The sequence below is a fragment of the Neolamprologus multifasciatus genome, chromosome 17 (genome assembly GCF_963576455.1).
Source record: "Neolamprologus multifasciatus chromosome 17, fNeoMul1.2, whole genome shotgun sequence".
Taxonomy (NCBI): domain Eukaryota; kingdom Metazoa; phylum Chordata; class Actinopteri; order Cichliformes; family Cichlidae; genus Neolamprologus; species Neolamprologus multifasciatus.
This window is the reverse complement of record NC_140455.1, coordinates 10,397,899-10,417,606: the sequence shown is the minus strand read 5'-3', so window position 1 is coordinate 10,417,606 and position 19,708 is coordinate 10,397,899. Positions and strand designations below refer to the sequence as shown.

The 19,708-nt window shown below is 39.1% G+C and overlaps 1 protein-coding gene across 1 annotated transcript; it reads left to right on the top strand.

Moving 5' to 3' along the window:
• The first annotated feature begins 1,929 nt into the window (after positions 1-1,929).
• Positions 1,930-13,379, top strand: LOC146498969 (regulator of G-protein signaling 8-like). Its single transcript, XM_085137857.1, has 4 exons — positions 1,930-2,278; positions 9,735-9,800; positions 12,785-12,951; positions 13,185-13,379. The coding sequence occupies exons 2-4, from the start codon at positions 9,746-9,748 to the stop codon at positions 13,359-13,361; spliced, it is 399 nt and encodes a 132-aa protein (XP_084993983.1). The 5' UTR covers positions 1,930-2,278; positions 9,735-9,745; the 3' UTR covers positions 13,362-13,379.
• The last annotated feature ends 6,329 nt before the right edge of the window (positions 13,380-19,708 follow it).

The following is a 19,708-nucleotide window of genomic DNA, read 5'->3' as shown; positions in this document are numbered from 1 at the left end:
CAGGAGAGTGGTTGATGGGGATAATATAGCGAATAATTAAAAGTGTAGCAGGACACTCACAAACAAAGGCATGCTGATTACAGTTGCAACACAGGAACGTTGCGGAGGCAGCGTGGATTTGCCATTTAAATAACAAATATACAAACACTGGGCTGCCCAATTAGTTGTTCAGGATGAAACATAAAGGAGGATAACTCAAACACTCAAACAACTCATGTACACATAGTACATGTTTCATCTAGGACTGGCTTTCATTCCTGTTCAGTGAATATAAGGCAGCAAATCTACTTGTTAGCCGGTGAAATCAACTGGTAAAGTCCCAGTCATGCAGGCCTAAAGACTGGTCAGTCACCCTCCCAGTAACCACCAGTCATAAGAATGTGTATTACTTGAGCATTTGGCATGTAGCACCACAGTGCACGAGCTCCGGAGCTCTGTGTGAAAACCTCTTTGTGATTGTTTTGTTTGTTAGCAGGTTGCCTGTAGTTTGAGTAACACACCAATTATACAGTCCAGATCAAACGCTTAAGACCACTTGAAAAATGGCAAAAAATCTGATTTTGCATGGTTGGATCTTAATAAGGGTCCAAGTAGAGCTTCAACATGCAACAAGAAGAAATAGGAGTGAGACAAAACATTTGTTTTAAGCATGCAATTTATTGAAAACAACTCTTAAACTGAAACAGGTTGATTTACAGCTGATCAAAACTTTAAGACGTGTCTTTAAAAGGTCACATCTGTGCAAAAATGTGGATTCATTGTCATTTTCTGTCAGGTAGTCACACTGTCATGACGTTCTGATGGTAAAGGCAAAAGACGTTCCCCTTTTGAACATGGTCGGGTTGTTGAACTGCATAAGCAGGGTCTCTCGCAGCACACCATCGCTGCTCAGGTGGGAGGCAGTAAGACAGTCATTTGGAATTTCTTAAATGATCCTGAGGGTTATGGAACAGAAAAGTCAAGTAGAAGACCCCAAAATATTTCACCAGCACTGAGCTGTAGGGTCCAATTGGCTGTCCGTCAAGACACTGGGCAATCCTTGACCCAAATTAAGGCTGTTACTGGTGCCAACTGCAGCCCCTTTACAATCAGACGGCATCTGACGGTGATGGGCTTCAAAACCATTTTACTTCTTTTATAACATTTAGGTCCAATCAAGAGAGTGTCTCCTGAATTAAATCCTCAATCAACAAATCAGCAAAATCAGCTCTCCTATAAGAACAACTCACAGTTGATACCAATAAAATAACAAAGTGGATTCAAAATATTACAAAATACTGCCAAAAAAGGTAAAGTGTATGATATTCTGTCACTAGCAGTGATTGCTGTTTTTGTTGCTTTTTTTAGTTGAATATTATGTTGCTATAGCAACAACTAGTCACACAGATCTACAGTAATTATACTCACACATTGTGAAATTTGCCATTTTGTCAGACAGCAAATGCACTTGAAGCATTACCTCCTGGGTTTCTTTTTATTTTAACCCTTCCTAAACAACTAGGAATGATATTTACTGCTGTAATTAGTGTCCCTCCTTTGCCTAAGGCTTTAATGCTGATCCCTTTTCTATTATACTGGCTCATTTGTACAATTTTCTATATCCAATTGTGGCTCACAAACTCTCAGACCTCCTGTTTCCTATTTCTGAATTTGGCCAGTGTTTTTCTGACAGTTTCACAATTGCTTCCATGAGAAAATACCTAAGGCAAATTTTACTGGGTCACTGAAAAGCGTAACACCTACTGCTACAAATAGTGAGGACATGTTCGTCTCACTAAATAACATTAATGATTATCTTAGCCATTTTTTAGTATGAGCAAAGAAAATGTTTGTGCTTTATTGTTAAATTAACAGATTCCTCACATCGGTTGCATGGCAGTCTCGAAGGGCCAAAATCTTAGCCAAACAGGTATGCAGCAGCAGGGAGGAGTTAGGAACTAATGATTTGCTTGAGGTCTATCTTTCTTTCTCAGTTTAAATGATTCACATTTCTAAATGTCTATAAACGCTAGCTTGAGAAACACATCTGTGGAAAGCAACAAAATGTGGGCTTTTGGTGCCAAAGTCCTGTGGCTTCGCTTCTGTTTTAGAGCGCGGTTAAAAACTGACGAGTGAAAAGTGACATTTCTGTCAACCCTGGAAACGCCTGTAGCGCAGCTCAACATGCACAGACTTGTACCTGTAAAGTAAGTCAGAGGAAGAGAGAGAAGCCCGACAAGGAGGACACTTATCTGCACAACGGCAGAAAAATACTTTTCGGCAACAGAAAACACATGTTGTAAGTATGAGCTTCAAATTGTCTTCACGCTTCAAGACAAAGAGGTTGTCTGTCAGTGAGCTTTTTGGTACTCTTGAATATTCTCACTGTTTTACTTCCCCTCCGGTCTGCTTTGTTCTTTGGTAATGACTGACTTTCTCTGATCTCGCCCATACAGAAAACAAGTTGCTAAAATAAAACTGGGATGTGTTTTGCGGATGGTTTTCTCTTGTCTGCGAGTTGGAGAACAAGTGTTTCTGATGGGGCTCCTGTGATCTGTGCCGTTTTTATTGGAACTTTCTTCCTTTGTATTTCTCAGTATGCCTGCAGCTCTCTTTCCCTTCACTCTTTCCCTCCCAAAGAAAACATGAAAAAGGGCCAAAGACGAGCGAGAATACTTTGAGCTGAGTGTGCTCTCTGTTCTATATGATGCACTCCAAAAACTGAGTGCCTGCATTAGGATAGCCTTTCTTCTGATGCCTTGTCCTGTACTTCTGAAGAACTGCTTGATAATGGTCATGAAACTGCAAACAGAACTTAAAGATGTCACAGCCTTTGGCTGAGTTTTGTTTTGTTATGAATAATTTTAGGAATTGAATGATTTAAAGCAACAGTGCTTGGACAAGTGAGCTTTTTACACAATTATCTAACAGAAATATGTGCCAAGGCTGTCAGTTTGAGCCTTTCTATTAATCTCTTATATGGCATTTTCTGCCTTCAGCATCTTGTCAACACCATAAAAAAGCAAAAGGGTTTGAAAAAGTAAAGACAGCTTCTCATATTTGATGTGCTATATGCATCTGCAAGCTACTTTGAGACCCACCTCCACCCTCATCTCTCGTCTCTTCTTCTTCTGGACGTTTAGCATAAATATTAACAAAAGCAGTTCTGTCTTTGCCTCCTCCAACTAACACACAGCTTTACACTGCATGGCTCCAGACAGACAGGGTCACAGTGCCTCCCCTCACTAACAGCTGAAGTAGTTAACATTCATAACACCATACTACATTATAATAGAGACTAGCAATGATAGTTAGATAAAAGAAGAATAACTACAGGTCAGAGATGGGATATTAAGCCATGACAGAGCAGATTATGGACATGTAGAGAATCCGTCAGGTTGCTGTCTGTGCACGGCAGCCGGGGAACTGTAGCTGAACTGAGCAGAGGGTTCAGAGTTTGGGGAACTAATCTGAGTAAATAAATAGTAACATCTAGAGCACAGCAGTGCAATCAGACAGACCTCAGGCCTGAAAAGCAGAGCTAAGGATGCAAAGAAATGCAGACTGAGAGTGAGCGATCTGTGGGTTTTTTTGTGTGTGTGTCTCTTTTGCATTTTCCATACTGCTCTTCCACAATAATTAAATCATTGAGATGCCAGGTATTGTGTTGTTTCTTGTATCCTTTGTTTATTAGTAGGTTTTAAAATATGTTATCTTCACGATTCGTGATGATCAAAATAATTTCTAAAACAAATGCACCTTTTCCTAAATACTTACTTTAGTAAGTAATAGGGGTACTTTAATACCCCTATTAAAGTTACTTTTAATAGGGGAAATTAGTTGTTAATTAACAAGTAAACTTTGTCAGCATTTGACTTTGTCATCATTACTTCTGTTGTTGAACGATGGGGTCAAAATCTTTAACATCATATCAAAAAATGGTTTCCAGGATTTTCCTCTTATCGAGTTTAAAATCGTACTATTCTGACAACCTTAATGAACATTAAAGGACAAGGCGGCGTGCTCTTCCCTTACATTTTTCACTTATTTGGATGGAAGGGAATTAGCCTCCGATTTAATTTAAAAGAAGAAAAGGTTCTCTAGTTCATATGCTTACCTTCGTCAGGGCATTAATTTGCAGCTAAATGTTTCATAGAATTCAGCAAAAACAGATGTTAATCTGTTAACTAGAATCTGATAGAAAAATATGGGGGAAATCTGCTAGTTTGCAAGCAACACGAGTCTCCAGCATCTGTCTGTTATGCTCAGTCATTTGGGCAGCTGTCACAGCAGAAAAGTGCATGACACTAACTCTGCAATGTTGGCTTGCCACAGCAGGCTGGACTGTGCTGCCTGGAGCAGTCTTGCACCAGGTACTAATGCCTGGCTTACAGTGTCAGGCTGATGCTGCTGACTTAATGACATCCTACAGAGAGAAAAAAATCCACTGACATGAGGAAGTGTTCTTGATTTCTATATTTCTTCACACTGACAGCTCTCTATAGCCTAGCATATGGGAAAATTATTCTCAAGCACTGTTAAAGAAATTATGATGCCCATAACTGAGGCTCTAAAAACGGTCCCCAAAAAAGCTCACAGCTCTGGTTGCCAGGCATCCTCTGAATCTCGGACACAGGACATTCATCTATGATGTGCACATTTCTCAGTGTGTATCTTATAAAGAAGCAGGGCAGAGCAAAGTTTAAAGTGTACCCTCTCTGGAGCGCTGTCTTCCAGTGGCTTCAGACACACCAGCAGCTTCTTCTCTGCTGCACCTGCTCCTCTCAGCGCTTTCCTTTGTTCTTTTCTCAGTTCATTTTCAGTTTTTTATTTTTAAACTCCAGTCTCAAATATTAGTCCTACAGAAATAGAAGGCCTAACTGTAATTGGCCACCTGGTGACTTGAAATTGTTAATTGTTTTAGCTTTATACATGCAAAAGTTCCAACCTGAACCGCTAAGCATCAGCCAATTTTTGTTCAGTTCAAATCAACTTTAGCACAAGCTAAAGCAAAAAGCCACAATTCCAAAAAGGTGGGGTACTGTGTAAAATGTAAACAACAGAATGAAATGATTTTTAAATCTCATAAATCGTAATTTTATTCAGAGAACAGGAGAATATATAAAACATATCAGATGTTTTAGGTTGGACGTGTTACTTGTTGATAACAAACAACAGCTCACTTTAAATCTGGGTGGCAATTTCACTGTGTTGCATGCAGATTTTTGAGAGAGGAATGTTGTCCTGCTCTGGTCTGATGTAGGATTCCAGCTCCTCAACAGTCCTGAGTCTTCATTGTCATATTTTTCGTTCCATGATGTGCCCAATCAGGTCTGACTAAACAGGTCTGGACTGCAGCCATCTCAGTACCTGGACACTTTTACAACAAAGCCATGCCCTTGTAATAGCTCCAGTATGGGGTTTAGCACTGTCTTGCCAAAATACTGTATGCAACAGCTTCCATTAAAAGGATATCAAATCTGGATGGGAGCATATGTGGCTCTAATATCATCTTTACTTCTGAGAAACTCAGTAACAACAGTATCAAAAACATTCAAGCTGGCTCATCTTCAAGTATTTATTGGAACATTTCTTTAACGCAGGTAGAATAAAGTCTTTTTTTACGCTCAAAAGCTTGGACGCTTTAGTCCTTGCTCTACCACTTTGTACTGTCAGACTAGTTTACGAGCATAAAAAGTGAAACCTTTGCTATCATCAGTGCGTCATATTCCTCCCGTCAGATCTTGGCCATCTTTCCTGTTTGTTCCTATTAGTGCTCCCTTAGATCACTTACTTTAAATAGTTCTAAGCCTTATATAATTCAGCAAGTAATTGAAAGCCCACCCCGGGTTATGAATATGTATGCTGTAGTTAGAAGAGCCTGTGGGAATATACAGGAGGTTGCATTAAAAAAATAGTACCTAACAGAATCCCGAGGAGCTGTCACAGATATAAATAGCACACGTTTCCCTACAAGCAGAAGCTACTGTACTTGCCTGCTTACAATCCATATTTATATCTGTCATTGACATTATCTGTAAAGCAGCTCTTATGTCATCCGAATGTCAGATAGCGTGACTAGGTCTTGCCAAGTATTTGATCCTGTGAGTCTGTCGCTGATTTTTTTTATTTATTTGCTCTACTTTTCAGCACGTTCACTTGCTTTAATTCCTTGAATAACATTTACCGCTCTGACTTATTCTCATCTGGTTCCCTGCTGCTGCAACGACCCAGTTTGCCCACAAGAATCATTAAAGTTTCATCTAATTTAGAATCTCTGAACACGTGTATTAATGGCAAGAGGATGCTGCTGGTTTGCCATAAAAAACAGATTTCTGACATAAATCTAACTCACTGTAGATGAGTTACAATTAAACTTACAGGCTTTTCAGTCCATGCTAGTACCCCCAGTCCCCACAGCTGTCTAACTTCCATCTGCATAATGTTAGCAGCTCATGTGTAAGATATTTAGTTACTGTTGTTTCCAAACTGCAGTATTGATAATTTTCCTGCATTTGTATTATTTTATATTCATATTTTAAAAGACTATTATGATATTATCTGCTTTTCATCATCAAATTTGGATCTAGGAGAGCCTAAAAACAGTTTTGTAGGGAGTAACTGTTTTGCCTAATGGCTAAACAAGTATTCTCATAAAAGTAATGCTTCTGCATGAACCCGGTCCTTTTGTTCCTAGTTCTGCTTCCTCCCTTTGTGTTCTATCACACTTTTTCCTCACCAGTGAACTATCCAACCTGTATCAATATACCCTGCTCTAAAAATTTAAAGCAGCACTTTTTAATGAGTGTTGTATCAAGTCAGTTAAACTTCTGGGATATTGATCTGGTCAGTTATGTAGCCGAGGTTGTTGTTAATCAGTTTCAGCTGCTTTGGTTCACTAAGGGCACAGCAATGAGACAACCTCCCAAAAAAGAATGGTCACTGACACTGTCCCCCTCCTCATCTTTCTTGACTGTTTTGGAGTAGTTTTGCATTTGGCTGGTCAATACTGGCAGCATCAAGCAATATCTGGACCCTACAGAGGTTGCACAGGTAGTCCAACACCTCCAGCATAGCACACCAATATGTTCCATTGCTAGAAGGTTTGCTGTGTCTCTCAGCACAGTCTCAAGAGCATGGATGAGATTCCAAGAGACAAGCAGTTCATCTAGGAGAGCTGGACAGGGCCATAGAAGGTCCTTAATCCATCAGCAGGACCAATAACTGCTCCTTTGTGCAAGGACGAACAAGATGAGCACTGCCACAGCTACAACATAACCTCCAGCAAATCACTGGTGTGTTGTCTCTGAACAACCAATCAGCAACAGACTTTATGAGGGTGGCCTGATAGCCCATTGTCCTCTAGTGGGCAGTGTGCTTACGACTCTTACGACTCTTAAATTTTTGCAATTTTAGTTACAGCAAAGTGGGGGGTTCCTTTGGAGTTTTTGCATTTTTGGACTAAAGACTTTTTCCTGCTCTTTCTGTCAACTGACCTAAACACTCCATTAAAACTGAGGTACAGACTTTTATCCTGCCTCTGCGTGAACTGTTCTGTTCACCTTCCTTTAAGAAGTGCTGGGGTTGCTAGTCAGAAAAAGGCAACTGAACTTCTATAGATATTTTTGAAGACATTTTACATCTTATCCGGGAATCTTCTGAAGGAGAAGCATTACTCAATATTATTTTTTTAAGTAATACATTATGTTGTATTATTTCTCAATGGAGTTATTTGTTACCCTACTGGTTACATTACATTTGCCTCACTGTGTAACATGAGTTGAAATGCATTGTCGGTTAACAATAGAAACCTTGGGCTATAATCCCACACATTGACAAAAATCTCTATGCTAATCAGAACACACACGATCAGTCTTTTAATGTTCAAGTTTGAAACAAAACCAGAAACACAATCGAAGGTGAAAACAAGCCCACAGAGACTTCCTTTGTAGAAACATGGTCAATGGGGGCTATAAGCCAGCTCAGGCTCTGGATGCAGTGCACGAGTCAGCATACGCTCATCCTGGGTTCTTTGCAACCTTTGTGGTGAAATGTGTTAACACCACAGGGACACTTAACGTAAAAGTGGTTATTATGACAGGTGGCTATCTCGCAAATGTTTTACATTATAAAGTGTTGAAAAACAAAGTTTTCACAGTACTCTATGCAGTTCTGCGAAAAACTACATACACCCTATGTTTTTGTACATTGTAGAAAAACATTTGGCAGCAATAACTTGAAGTAATTGTTTTGGTTTGTTTTTTTTAGTTAATTTATTAGACTCTCATGTTGTTGCAAAGGAATTTTGGCATACTCTTATTTACAGCGTTGGTTCAGTTCATTGATGTTTGCACAGTTCTTCTAAGATCCTGCCACAGCGTTTCAGTCATGTTGACGTCTGGACTTTGAGTGGGCCATTGCAGCACCATGGTTTTGTTTTTCAGTCATTCTGTGAAAGCTTTGCTGCTGTTGAACGGGATCATTGTTCTTTTCGTTTGCCAATCTTTAGCTGTCAGCACAATGGCTTCTATTTGACTCTAGAACACTTTGGTATAAAGAGGTTTAGGATGAACTCAAAGACTGTAAGGAGTCAAGCTCCTGTAGTATAAAAAAACCCCAAATCATGCACAAATGAAGTATTTGTGCTGATATGCTGCGTTTGATTTGGTGTTGTACTTTATGACCAAACATTTCCAATTTGGTCTCTCTGTCCAAAGAATTTGGTTGCGGATTATTCAGATGGAGCTTTGCAAACCTTTGCTGCCAAGTTATTGTTAGAGATAACAGACTTTCTATACTTGTTGTTGTACTTGTTCAGCTTTTTCCAAATTGCTCTGTCATAAACTTTAATATTTAACACGCTAACTGAGGCCAGTTGACTCTGAGATGCAGCTCTTGGGTTTTTTGCAGTTCCTCTAAACATGAATTTCTCTTGGGGAATTTTCTGGGGCATCCATCCACTCCAGGGAAGATTTTGGCATTGTGTTAACACACACCTGAATGCTCCAGACTGCATTCAGGTTCTTATGCTTTTATACAAATGCTCACACTTGATGATGATCATTTAATCAGGTGCAGCACCTGGCTGCTACTTATCCTCAAAATTCCTTTTGGAAACAGTAAATATGCACTTAATTTTTCGCATGGCTGTATCATTTGATTAAGCTGATGGTCCCATCCTTCTGGGATGAAATCATGCACTCCTTTTTATAGGCAACCAATCAAACCAATGATTTTCACATTATGAAGTCAGCATTTATGACATACTTTCTGATGATACGTAAAAGCAAAAAATTGCAAGGAAAATATCTGAATACTTCTTTCACTGCTGTGGTCAGGAATGAACTCACATCCAGGAGAAGCACTGAGTGATCTAATATTTAGCATCAGATATCAAGTCATTCACTGTACTGATACCTGGTATTCAATTAGGAGCCAATATCAGCTAAAATGTTACTCATTGTTATTAATTTCATCCTCTAGACTTGGAAATATGACAAGATGAGGTACCCTTTTGGAATTTTATTAAACTGACAATATGAATGATTTATATCAGTTAATTTAAAAAGTGACGTTTAAGAGATAAACGTTAATTAGTTAATCTAATGTAATAAGTAGGTACAATTTGGGATTTAACTTTTTATCAGCTTATCTCTGACGTGAATGTGCCCTGATCCTTTGTACAGAATGTACACTGTCTGTTTGACAAGATGTACGTTTCATGAAGATTTTTTTTTTTCAATTTTGCTCTGCAGAGCTCCTGTTAATGATGTCATTGATGGCGTGGGGGGAGTCATTTGACCGTCTTCTGGAGTGTAAAAGTAAGGCCACTTACTCCTCTCATTGTCCTGTCAAAGGCTGCTCTCTCTCAATTCCTCATCCTCTCTCTCTCTGTCTTTTTTCTTTTCTACCTTCTCAATTCTGCGCCGCTCGGCCCTGCAAATCTTGGTGAATTGCCCTCGAGACTTCTTTAGGAGGATCGAGGATATATTCTCCCCTCAAGTTCATCAAACCCATTTGGAAGATATATTTAAGGAGGACGACACTGGCCGAGATAAGAAGCGTAATCTGAGCTGCCGGTGTAGATAGGATGATTTCAACCAACTCTTATTCATTTATAAAGCCGGCACCCGCTCGCGGCTATCACCTGACCACACTCCTGCCCTTTTTTTTGAAAATGACTGAGGTGGCAGATAAGTTCTTTCTTTTTCCCACTCTTTACGCTGCCTTTCGTCTCTCATCACTCCACTGAAATGAACTCAGCCCATCTGTAATATTTTAGCCTGTTGTCTTCGGCATCAAGATTGACTGCCCTCCGGAGTATAAATTTCATCTCGCATTCCATTTGCTCCATTTCCCTTTGAAGGACTGCAATGACACGTTTGATAAACAGGTAAACAGGGGCAGAAAAAAAGGAAAAGAAAAAAAATCTAATGGCATTCATATACCTTTACGTCTCATGCGAATTTAACCAGTCAGCTCTGTTGTGATTGAAAGTTCAGATATGGAGTGATTTGTAGACGGGAACAAGTGGCCTCTGGATGTGTTTTGTTTCCTGTCAATTACTGTCAGAGCGCCAGCTGTGATTTATGTAAAGCGATTTCTGTGAATAACACCGGTGCTCGCAGTTAGCTGCTTGTTTGTGTTCCCCTAAGACGAGCTGAGTATTTAACACCCGCGTTGGCATCAGAGCTCCATGAATACGCCCATAACAAAGGTAAGGAGTGTGGGGAGCAGATAACAAGAAATATTGGTGTGTGCAATTATATGATGCAGAGGCAGAGCACGCGGGGTTCGGTTTTTTGAAGGTTTTGAAGTTAAAAGGGCCTCCAGACATGCACCACAATGCCTGGCAGTTTTCTGCATCGTCTCTTTGTTCACTGACTTCTTTGAGCTTTCGAGCACTGTTAGGAGGAAAGGAGAATGTGAGAGAAAGATACAGAATTGCTTAACCTTCAGAGGAGGCTTGTTGCTCTCATGAAATTTACCTAAAATACTTTATAAATTTGAAAGTGAATGATTCGTTTAAATTTGCTTTCACCCAATTTTTTGTCCCTGTCGTCAGGAAAACTTGATTTAAGAGCTTACAGCAGTTTACAGTGAACAAAAGAGGCCTCTTTTGAAGAGCACAGGGCAGAAGTTTCTGGTGACAGACAGTGAAATTGAAATAGCAGAAAAGTCCAAATGAGCTGCTGTTTCCTGTAGATTAGATATGTGAATCCTTCAAATCAGTGTAAAAAGTTATTTTCAAGTTTACGTCCATGCTACCATTTTGGATCTTTCATTTATTTTCACTGAAATCAGCCGCAATGACTGTGATGAATTATGACGATGCGCATGGATGTAAAATAGCCATCATATAAGCTAATTCATTCTGAAATGATCATCTAAAGAGGTGGATAGAGTCCCAGGAATGGTAGAGCTTGAGTTTCAGACCTTCAGTCTAAAAGAACCCATTGACTTGTATATTTGGCGATTTGGTTCTGCTCTGAGTCCTCCCCAGTCGGGAGAGCAGTAGTAGCTTCCCTCAGTACAGAGAGCAATTGGCATCAAGGACATGACACTGATGAAGTCAAAAATAAAGTTAATAGCTTGAAATAGATGAGCTGGGGTTTAGGTGGGTTGCAAAGTAGCTTACAGATGCAGCATGATTAGGAAGGCTGCCAAAAGCAATGTAATGTTCAACAAGATCATTTTTAATTTAACTATTCAACAAGCTGATTTTTTTTTTCTATTTTGTACCTTGCCATATGTGGTTAAGGTTTAAAAATGATCCTACTTTGGCTCTGTCAGGTCTCATGGCATTTTGTGAAACAGTCATAAAAATCTTTAAAAAAGAAATATTTTGTGGTCTTTGTGGGCATGAATTATTACGCTTTTTCCTGTCTCTGAACAACATGTATTTGTAGTGATGCATTTCAAATTTGTGTCACCATGGTAACTAAGAAAACAGCATCTGGCAGCAACTGTATTTGAACCCAAACCATGATATTTTTTTAAGGTCTAAACCTTAAAAAGTGACATATTTGTAGTGAACAATGTATTTATCAGTCAAATGATATTTGTAAAACTCTCAGGCAAGAAAGTTAACGTGGCTCCCTCCTCCCCACCGCTGTTTTGGAACAATTTTGAACTTTTAGAAAAAACACTTCACTTGATAGCATAAATGTGAAAGCACACAGCACTAATCAAACCATGGTTCAAAGATATTTCTTTTTAAACAGCTGTCTAATCAATAATCTTTTATTCCAAGACATCAAAGTAACAACTATCAGTAAGCACAAGTGAAACCAATGATTTAAGCGTAATTTTCCACAGCTTACATAGTTAATAATAATTCCAGCAATTTAAAATGAAAATATGAAATGGTAACATACTTTTGAGGAATATAAGGTTGTTGTTTTTTTAAATAATTTATGGAATCGAAAATCTAGTTTACATATATATATGTATATATAACACTATAAGACACTTTTAAAAGAAAATATAATAATGTAACGGCCTATGACATGTTATGATTCACAAATAATAGGCTAAAGTGCCTTTACTGTATGTTTAGGGTGTTACCAGATATACTGTTTTATATATGCAGTTGTTAGCATAACAAATGTGAGCTACCTGAGCTCTGGAAGCGACTGATTGAGTTTTGTGGTGTAATACAGAAGAGGAAAAAAAATCCAACCTGTAGGGTTATAAAACTGTAGCAGTCTGAACACACAGGTCCTTAAAAATTCAAGTGTTTACTTCTTCAGGGTTTGAAATGAAACTGACTGTATTTCAAAGTGCTTTTGTTGTTTTTGCACAGCTGGCCAGCTGGTGTTTGAGGACTTCTTGAGGACAGAGTACAGTGATGAGAACCTTCTTTTCTGGCTGGCCTGCAAAAAGTACAAGAAAATAATCAGAGTGACAGAAATGACCATTGCTGCCAAACAGATATACACTGAGTTTGTCCAAGTTGGTGCACCTAGACAGGTATGGCTTTTGTGAATTGAGGAGTAAACAAAGTCAGACCTGTGTATCTACAAATCACCCCCGGTTGGTGGTGATTTGACTCACTTTTACGATAAAAAACATTCAAATAAAAGGAAATTTTTCACTGTCTGTTATTCAGTACTACACAGTTTATCTTTTACAGTTAAACACATGATGTAAAAATATATTCAGAAAGAAAGGGTGAAATAAAAGCTGCTGTTTTCTGAACCTAGATAAACATTGACTGTGTGACCAGAGAAGAAATCAGTAAAAATATCTCTCAGCCGGGGCCAAATTGCTTCGACAGGGCGCAGAAACTGATATATGGCCTGATGGAAAACGACTGTTACCCACGATTTCTGAAATCAGAAATCTACCAAGATCTCCTGGAGCAGGTTGAACAGCAATGAAAGCAAGATGAAGAAGAAGAAGAAGACAAAAAAAACCACGGCTGACACCTCATAAGACTCTTTAGAAACTCAGTTAAACAAAAAGGGCTGCCTGTCAGACAAAGGAGGAGTGAAAGGAGATACAGAGCTGTTGGTATGGAGACTGACAGGATCTAAAAGCCAAACATGATCTAAATAATGTATTAAGCTGCTTTTGAAGTCAATTTTTGTTTTGGATTTGATGTTGCACAAAACGCCTGTAATTCAAAAAAAAAGAAAAAAAGATATCACGCCTTGAAAGGTTGACATTTGTTTGGATGAACATCAAGGGTAAATTCTGTCATTTGTAAACGCGCCTCCTTAAATGATTTAGAATATGTTTTGGGAAAGTAAATTTTTCATTACACTCTCTTTTGGTATCCAATCACACAAACTAATAAGATGTGAACAGTGCCTAAGCAATATGATAGGATGTAACAGGTGATGTCATCTCTTTGGCCTGATGAAATTCTCTGTGTGTATATTTGAAAAGTGTTTTTTTATGGCAGTAGGAAATGTACGAAAATGTTCTATCGTTGCAGCAGTGAATCACACGGGTTTAGATTTAATTTAGTCTGGCTGTACATAACCTGCTGCCTCTGGAAAGAGTTTGTTTGCTGCACAGCTTGGAAACAGGCTGCCAATCATCTGATTACTGTACAATGTGATACCACCGGAGCATTGTACGCTCCCTGTCAAAATATTGACAGTAAATATCGTGTTAAAAAAGCACTGTATTGTTGTTTTTGTTGGATAAATGCTGCAGCCGCTGTGGCTGATTAGTGGTTAAAAAATAGTTTGCACGAGCCTGTGTGTTTGCAAATGAGTGTATGTGGCCTTCACTGTGGCCATTTTGTCAAATGATGTGTCAAGCACCTCTTCTATGTGAGCACGCACAGAGCCTGAAGCACAAAGCCTGGGTTAACAGCAAAAAGTTGATGAGCACCATTGTGATACCCGTTATGTCTGACTGGAGCTTTTGGATTTGACAAACCAGCTAACATAAAACTTGCTTTGTAATATCAAGCTTGGCGTTTAGGACCAGCACAGTTCAGCTGGTTTGCTAAAATAGAGTGGTGAAATAAATATATTCACTTATAAGAATAAGAATTGTGTGTAGCATGTGGACATTATCAAAGATGGACTTAGATTCCAGGCCTAAAACGGTTAGACAGAAGGAAAATGCCTTAAACTTGCGTTCTGTTTAACTGCCAGTAGGGAGCAAACTCTAGAAGTCTGTAACAAAATGATTTGACCTCAATAAATACTTTACAGATGAGTTTATGGCTCCAGTCACTAATGTCAGATCATATTTAACAAAAACAAACAAACAAAAAAACATAGTCAGTTCTATAAATTAGAGTTATTCTAAAAGCCAGAGCTGAGGATTAATAATTGGCTAATGAGCATGAGGTTTCACAGACAGGCATGCCTCCTGCTTGTCATGTTCAGTTTCAAGGTGGTGAAGGTAAAAACACTCAACCTGAGGACTTACGTGGACCATTTCGAAAAGAAATGCTGCTGCAGTAAATGAAAGAAATCAGTCAGCACGACTCTTTGGCCTTTTTTGTAGGAAATTGTAGGAAATACACGCGTAAAAGTGTCTGGAAACGTTCTGGTAGCCTGTTGCAATGATTGTATTGTAATTATACAACACAATTATTATTTTTTTTTATTAATTTATTAATTTTATTGTAGACACATTGTAAAAAAACAGAAGATTCTATAGTATATAGTATACTTTGTTGCTTTGCTGTATCATGAATGGCTGTCGGGGAGTTCTTTATCAATAGGACAGGCTGTAAAATTTATGAAAATACAGCTAAAACGACTAAATTTAGGGCGCTCAACTGTCGTCTTTTCCAGGTTAATTCTGGCCTCTGATGTTTCACACCCATTTTATACCGTCTATGGTAGGTTTGCACTCTTGCCTTGACTGTTATAATTTTCTTATATTCTCTAAAACTGTAAATGACTTGCTCCAGTTGCCTGAATCAGGTCCGTGTTTGCACAAATAGAGAGTTAAATGTCACGTGTCACAGCGAGCCTGACGCAGACAGCCTAAGTTAACAGATAAAGTTTAAAATCACCATCTCTAGATAACATTTGTTGATGAAGGCTAGGTCAAGCTTGCTCCATAGATAGTACACCCCTCAGAAGTAAGGTAAATAACAGCTAGTTTGAGCCACTTTGGGTATGAAGACATATTGGGTCCTCGTGTGGTCTCATTGAAAAACAGACTTTAAGAGAAACAGAATCTCTGCTGTTTTATTCTCAAGCAAAAAAAAAGAATTAAAATAAATTACTCGCAAAAGTGTTTTTGAGGATGAAAAAAATCTTCTACAACTTTCTCAAAAGTGTTGTTTAAAGTACAACCCATACTGTAGCTACTGAGGTGTGAAAGAAGGACAACAGGGACCTAACGACAGTGATACTACTACAAATGTTCAGGGCTGCATTACATGTGTAAAAAAATAGTTCATATATTTGTGACATGACTTTTATCAACTAATGGTTACTTCCATAGCCTCTGTGAAAGAGGCTTAAATCTAAGAGCCAAGCTAACTAAAGATAATGTCAGTTTTCAAGATGTTCATTATAAAAATATAAAAGTCTTCTGACACCTTATAAGTGGTTTAAAGCATTTTGAGGATATGACCTCAAGTACTTTGAAGTGCAAATAGAGCCTGACAAGAGGTTTGATTTCCTCTATGGAAAATCAAACCTCAAAGGAGGACGGTCACTGAGAATGCAGAAGAGATACTGTAACCATACATGAAGAGCTGATGAACTGCAAGTGCTGAAGTGTCATGAAAAGCTTACTCTGGAAATATTTGGAATGAAACTGAAAATGTAAGAGGCATTTCAAAGAGAGAAAAAAAAGAAAATAATACACCGAGGTGCTCTCCAAAGTTACTGATTCAGCTATATGAATGCTTCTCCTAATCAGCACACCACAGCCTGCTATGAAAAGTCAACAAACCCAACAATGGACGTCAGGAGTCCTGGGCCTGATTTTATACAACAAGTGTAAAAAACATGGAAAGTAACATGTTCCAGCAAGGAGTCACTATTTGTAAGTGATTTAAGACTTAATTCCATAGTGATTTTTTTCATAGGGAGCTAATGTCACTGAATAAGATTTGAGAATTTACATCAACCATTCTCAAAGTCAAAGTGCTGCACCCCACTTCAAAAGCAGAAAATCCTACAGAGGCCCATCTGACCTTAAATGTTCGGTTGAATCAAAATACAAGAGAAACTGAAGTATCTATCTATCTATCTATCTGATAGATAGATCAATAAAACTGTACATACCTCTGTACACTGTACACTTGCAGTATACGTTTGGTCCACCGGAGGGCCACAGTCTACATAATGGGAATCAGTGATTTACATGAATTCTCCATAACACATAGCACCACTGCATCATCCATGTAAGCAATGAAGCATTCTTCATACTGTTGTAACTTCAATATGTGAAGTAAGCTGACACCACCATGCTGGTTAAAATAATTATTTACTTGTTTATTTTTTATTTATTTATTTTTTTGTGGGGGATGGGGGTTATGGGTTAAAAACATTTGCTTTTAAGTATATAGTAAATCCCAGCTGAAGTGACTTTTTCTAAAAAAAAAAAAAAAAAAAAAGTGAATTTATTTCTCAAGTTTGCAGCCCGTGCTGATTGAACATGTCCCTTTGATGAAGATGCAGGAGGTTCTCAGTTCAGTTCAGGTAAGAGTGACGATTGGACCCAGCATTCAGAAGACTGCTTGCCTCACACATGTGTCCTGTGTTCAGTTAATGGGTGCTTAGTGAAGGTTAGAGAGGATTTTTCATTCTTTCCATCACGTTCCCTCATGCACATAGAATAAAATAGCCCTTTACAATGGAACATATATTGCACAGATATCGTTATAGTGAAGAATGCTCAAATTAAGCACGGTGCATGTAGAGGTAATGCCTCTAAACCAAAAACTCAGGCTTCAGCTACCAAAGAGATGTCAAAATGACAGATATGGATATCCTTAATATAGTCCTCTCAGGCAAACAGCCATGATCAGTCTTTCAGATTTGCTGCTTCCAAGAAGAAACCAGATCTGAGGGAGGGGAGCTAAACCAGCTACCTGGCTACAGAAGGTGGACTGACAATCAGAATTATCTCTATTGGCCAAGTATGTGCACACATACAAGGAAACATGCTATTATTTTGCTCCCAGTGTTCATAACAGAACAGACAATAGTGACAATAACAACATGGCACAGACAATAACAATATGTATAGCATATTCACTGTCATGGTGCAGAGTGCAAAGATGGCCCAGCATCTGCTACTTTGAACGGTGAATTATGCAAAGCTATTCCGCTACCGCATACGAGTTCAAGAATAACTTCATGAAGTTGGAAATGAGCAGAACAGGTCCTCCTTGGGTTGCTAACAACTCCAGTAGTTAGCATGAAACTTGTTAATAAATGATGATCTTTCCAAATGTACCGACTCTCTGTGGACATCTGTATTTCTTAAGCATAGTCAGTCATACGCTTTTTAGTGGCTTCTGTTATATTGTGTTACATTAACAGCAGAGTAGAGCTTACAGATATTAATCTTTTAGTGGTTACAAGACTGGTTACAAGCATCCCACACAACAGCAAAGTATGCAAATGTGCCATTTATTTTCCCTGAAAGGCAAAATATCTGTTTTCATAGCACAACAAAAAAAGACAAGAAAAGTGTAAAGTAAAATGTAACAACACACATTTCTCATGACGGAAATTAGCATCTAATTCCCAACTACCGTCATTTATAGTAAAAGAAACAAAGATGTATCAAAATGAGGACAGCATGATATAAACAAGAGATTGTGACATATATTTTCTGACCTTATGTTATGTTTCCTGAATGAGCCATGCATGGAAACCTTTTGTGGACCTCACACACGGCATCTGCAGAATGTAGTCGCTCTGTGCAAGCAATCCTGCAGGGAGCTAGCTTCTGCCTGTCTGATTGGTCTGCCATTATCTGATTGTATTTCTGGCGCTAGTGGAACTCAGCATGGACTTAATACTCAGGAGAGACAGGATAGGACGGGATAAGATAGGATAGGGTGGGATGGGAGAAAAGGGGCTTGACAGCGAAGGTCAAAATGTAGGAGGAGAAGGAGACAAAAAGAAAAGAGAATCTGTAATTTAGAAAAAGGAAAAAAAGGAAAGCAGAGAAGGATTAGGAATAGGGAGGAGAGTGGAAGATGGGGAGACAAGTAATGACAAAAAGAAGGATTTGTGGTGAGTTTACAATGAAATGGGGGGGTGGGTGGGGGTGAATTAGGAAAGGCAGTAAGGAGAGGAGGAAGGGTATAGAGAAAGAAATAAGTGAAAGCACAAACACTGGAGAAAATTGAAAAGAGCAGTGGGATCCAGGAAGGCAGAGGAAGCAGGAAGTGATTGAGAAGAGAAGCATGGCAGGGCAAAAGAAGGGTAGGAAAAAAGATGGGGGTCGTGTTAAAGAAGGAGGGCTCAGGGGAAGAGAAGGCCCAGCAGGTCGATGTAATGTGAGCAGCCGAGGCAGAGATAATGCCCCGGGAATTTGGGACTCGGAGGGGCACGAGTGGCAGAGTTCGCAGTGGGTGGGAGATAAGGCAACCGAGTCTCTGCTGACTCCCACAAACTGTTCCTTCTCCCCCAACTTTACACAGTCTCAACACACACTCCCACAAATTAACTTCTCCTGTGGCAGACCTTCAGCGCTTTAGCACAGAAGCTTTAGAGATATGGGGCAAGTGATGAAAGAGTGCTTTTATTTTTACGCTAGCTTGTAATCTAAGGATGTGACAACTTTTCCCGTGTAGCTTTCTCCCAGCTAGTGTGCCGACAGGTGTGTTAATGTGGGGGAAAAAAACAAAGTGGGGAAAACCACGCTGTATCATTCACAGAGAATATTTGACACAGTTATCGCTGTTGTTGTTTGTTTGTTTTTTGGTTTATCAGGTGTCAGTGGTAATAGGGTGCAAAGAGGGAACACAATGTGCGAGAGAAGGAAAGAGGAAGGATTTAATAATAGCTATAGGCTTCATGAGGAAGGAAGTACTCTCAAGACGTCCATTCAACCTCAGTGATACACTAAGGCACACTACGCTGCCAAAATATTCACGCACTTCACACACATATGAACTCGACTGACATCCTGGTCTTAATCCATAGGGTTTAATAGGATGTCGGCCCACCCTTAGGCTTTCCACAAGGTTTATGAGTGCTTATGGAAATTTTTGACCATTCTTTTGACCATGAGGTCAGACACTGATGTTGGACCAGAAGGCCTGGCTCACAGTCCC

Coding starts and splice junctions, on each gene's coding strand:
- LOC146498969 (XM_085137857.1), top strand. CDS start 9,746: ATGATGTCATTGATGGCGTGGGGGGAGTCATTTGACCGTCTTCTGGAG. Junction 9,801..12,784: donor CCGTCTTCTGGAGTGTAAAA/GTAAGGCCACTT, acceptor GTTTTTGCACAG/CTGGCCAGCTGGTGTTTGAG. Junction 12,952..13,184: donor AAGTTGGTGCACCTAGACAG/GTATGGCTTTTG, acceptor TTCTGAACCTAG/ATAAACATTGACTGTGTGAC.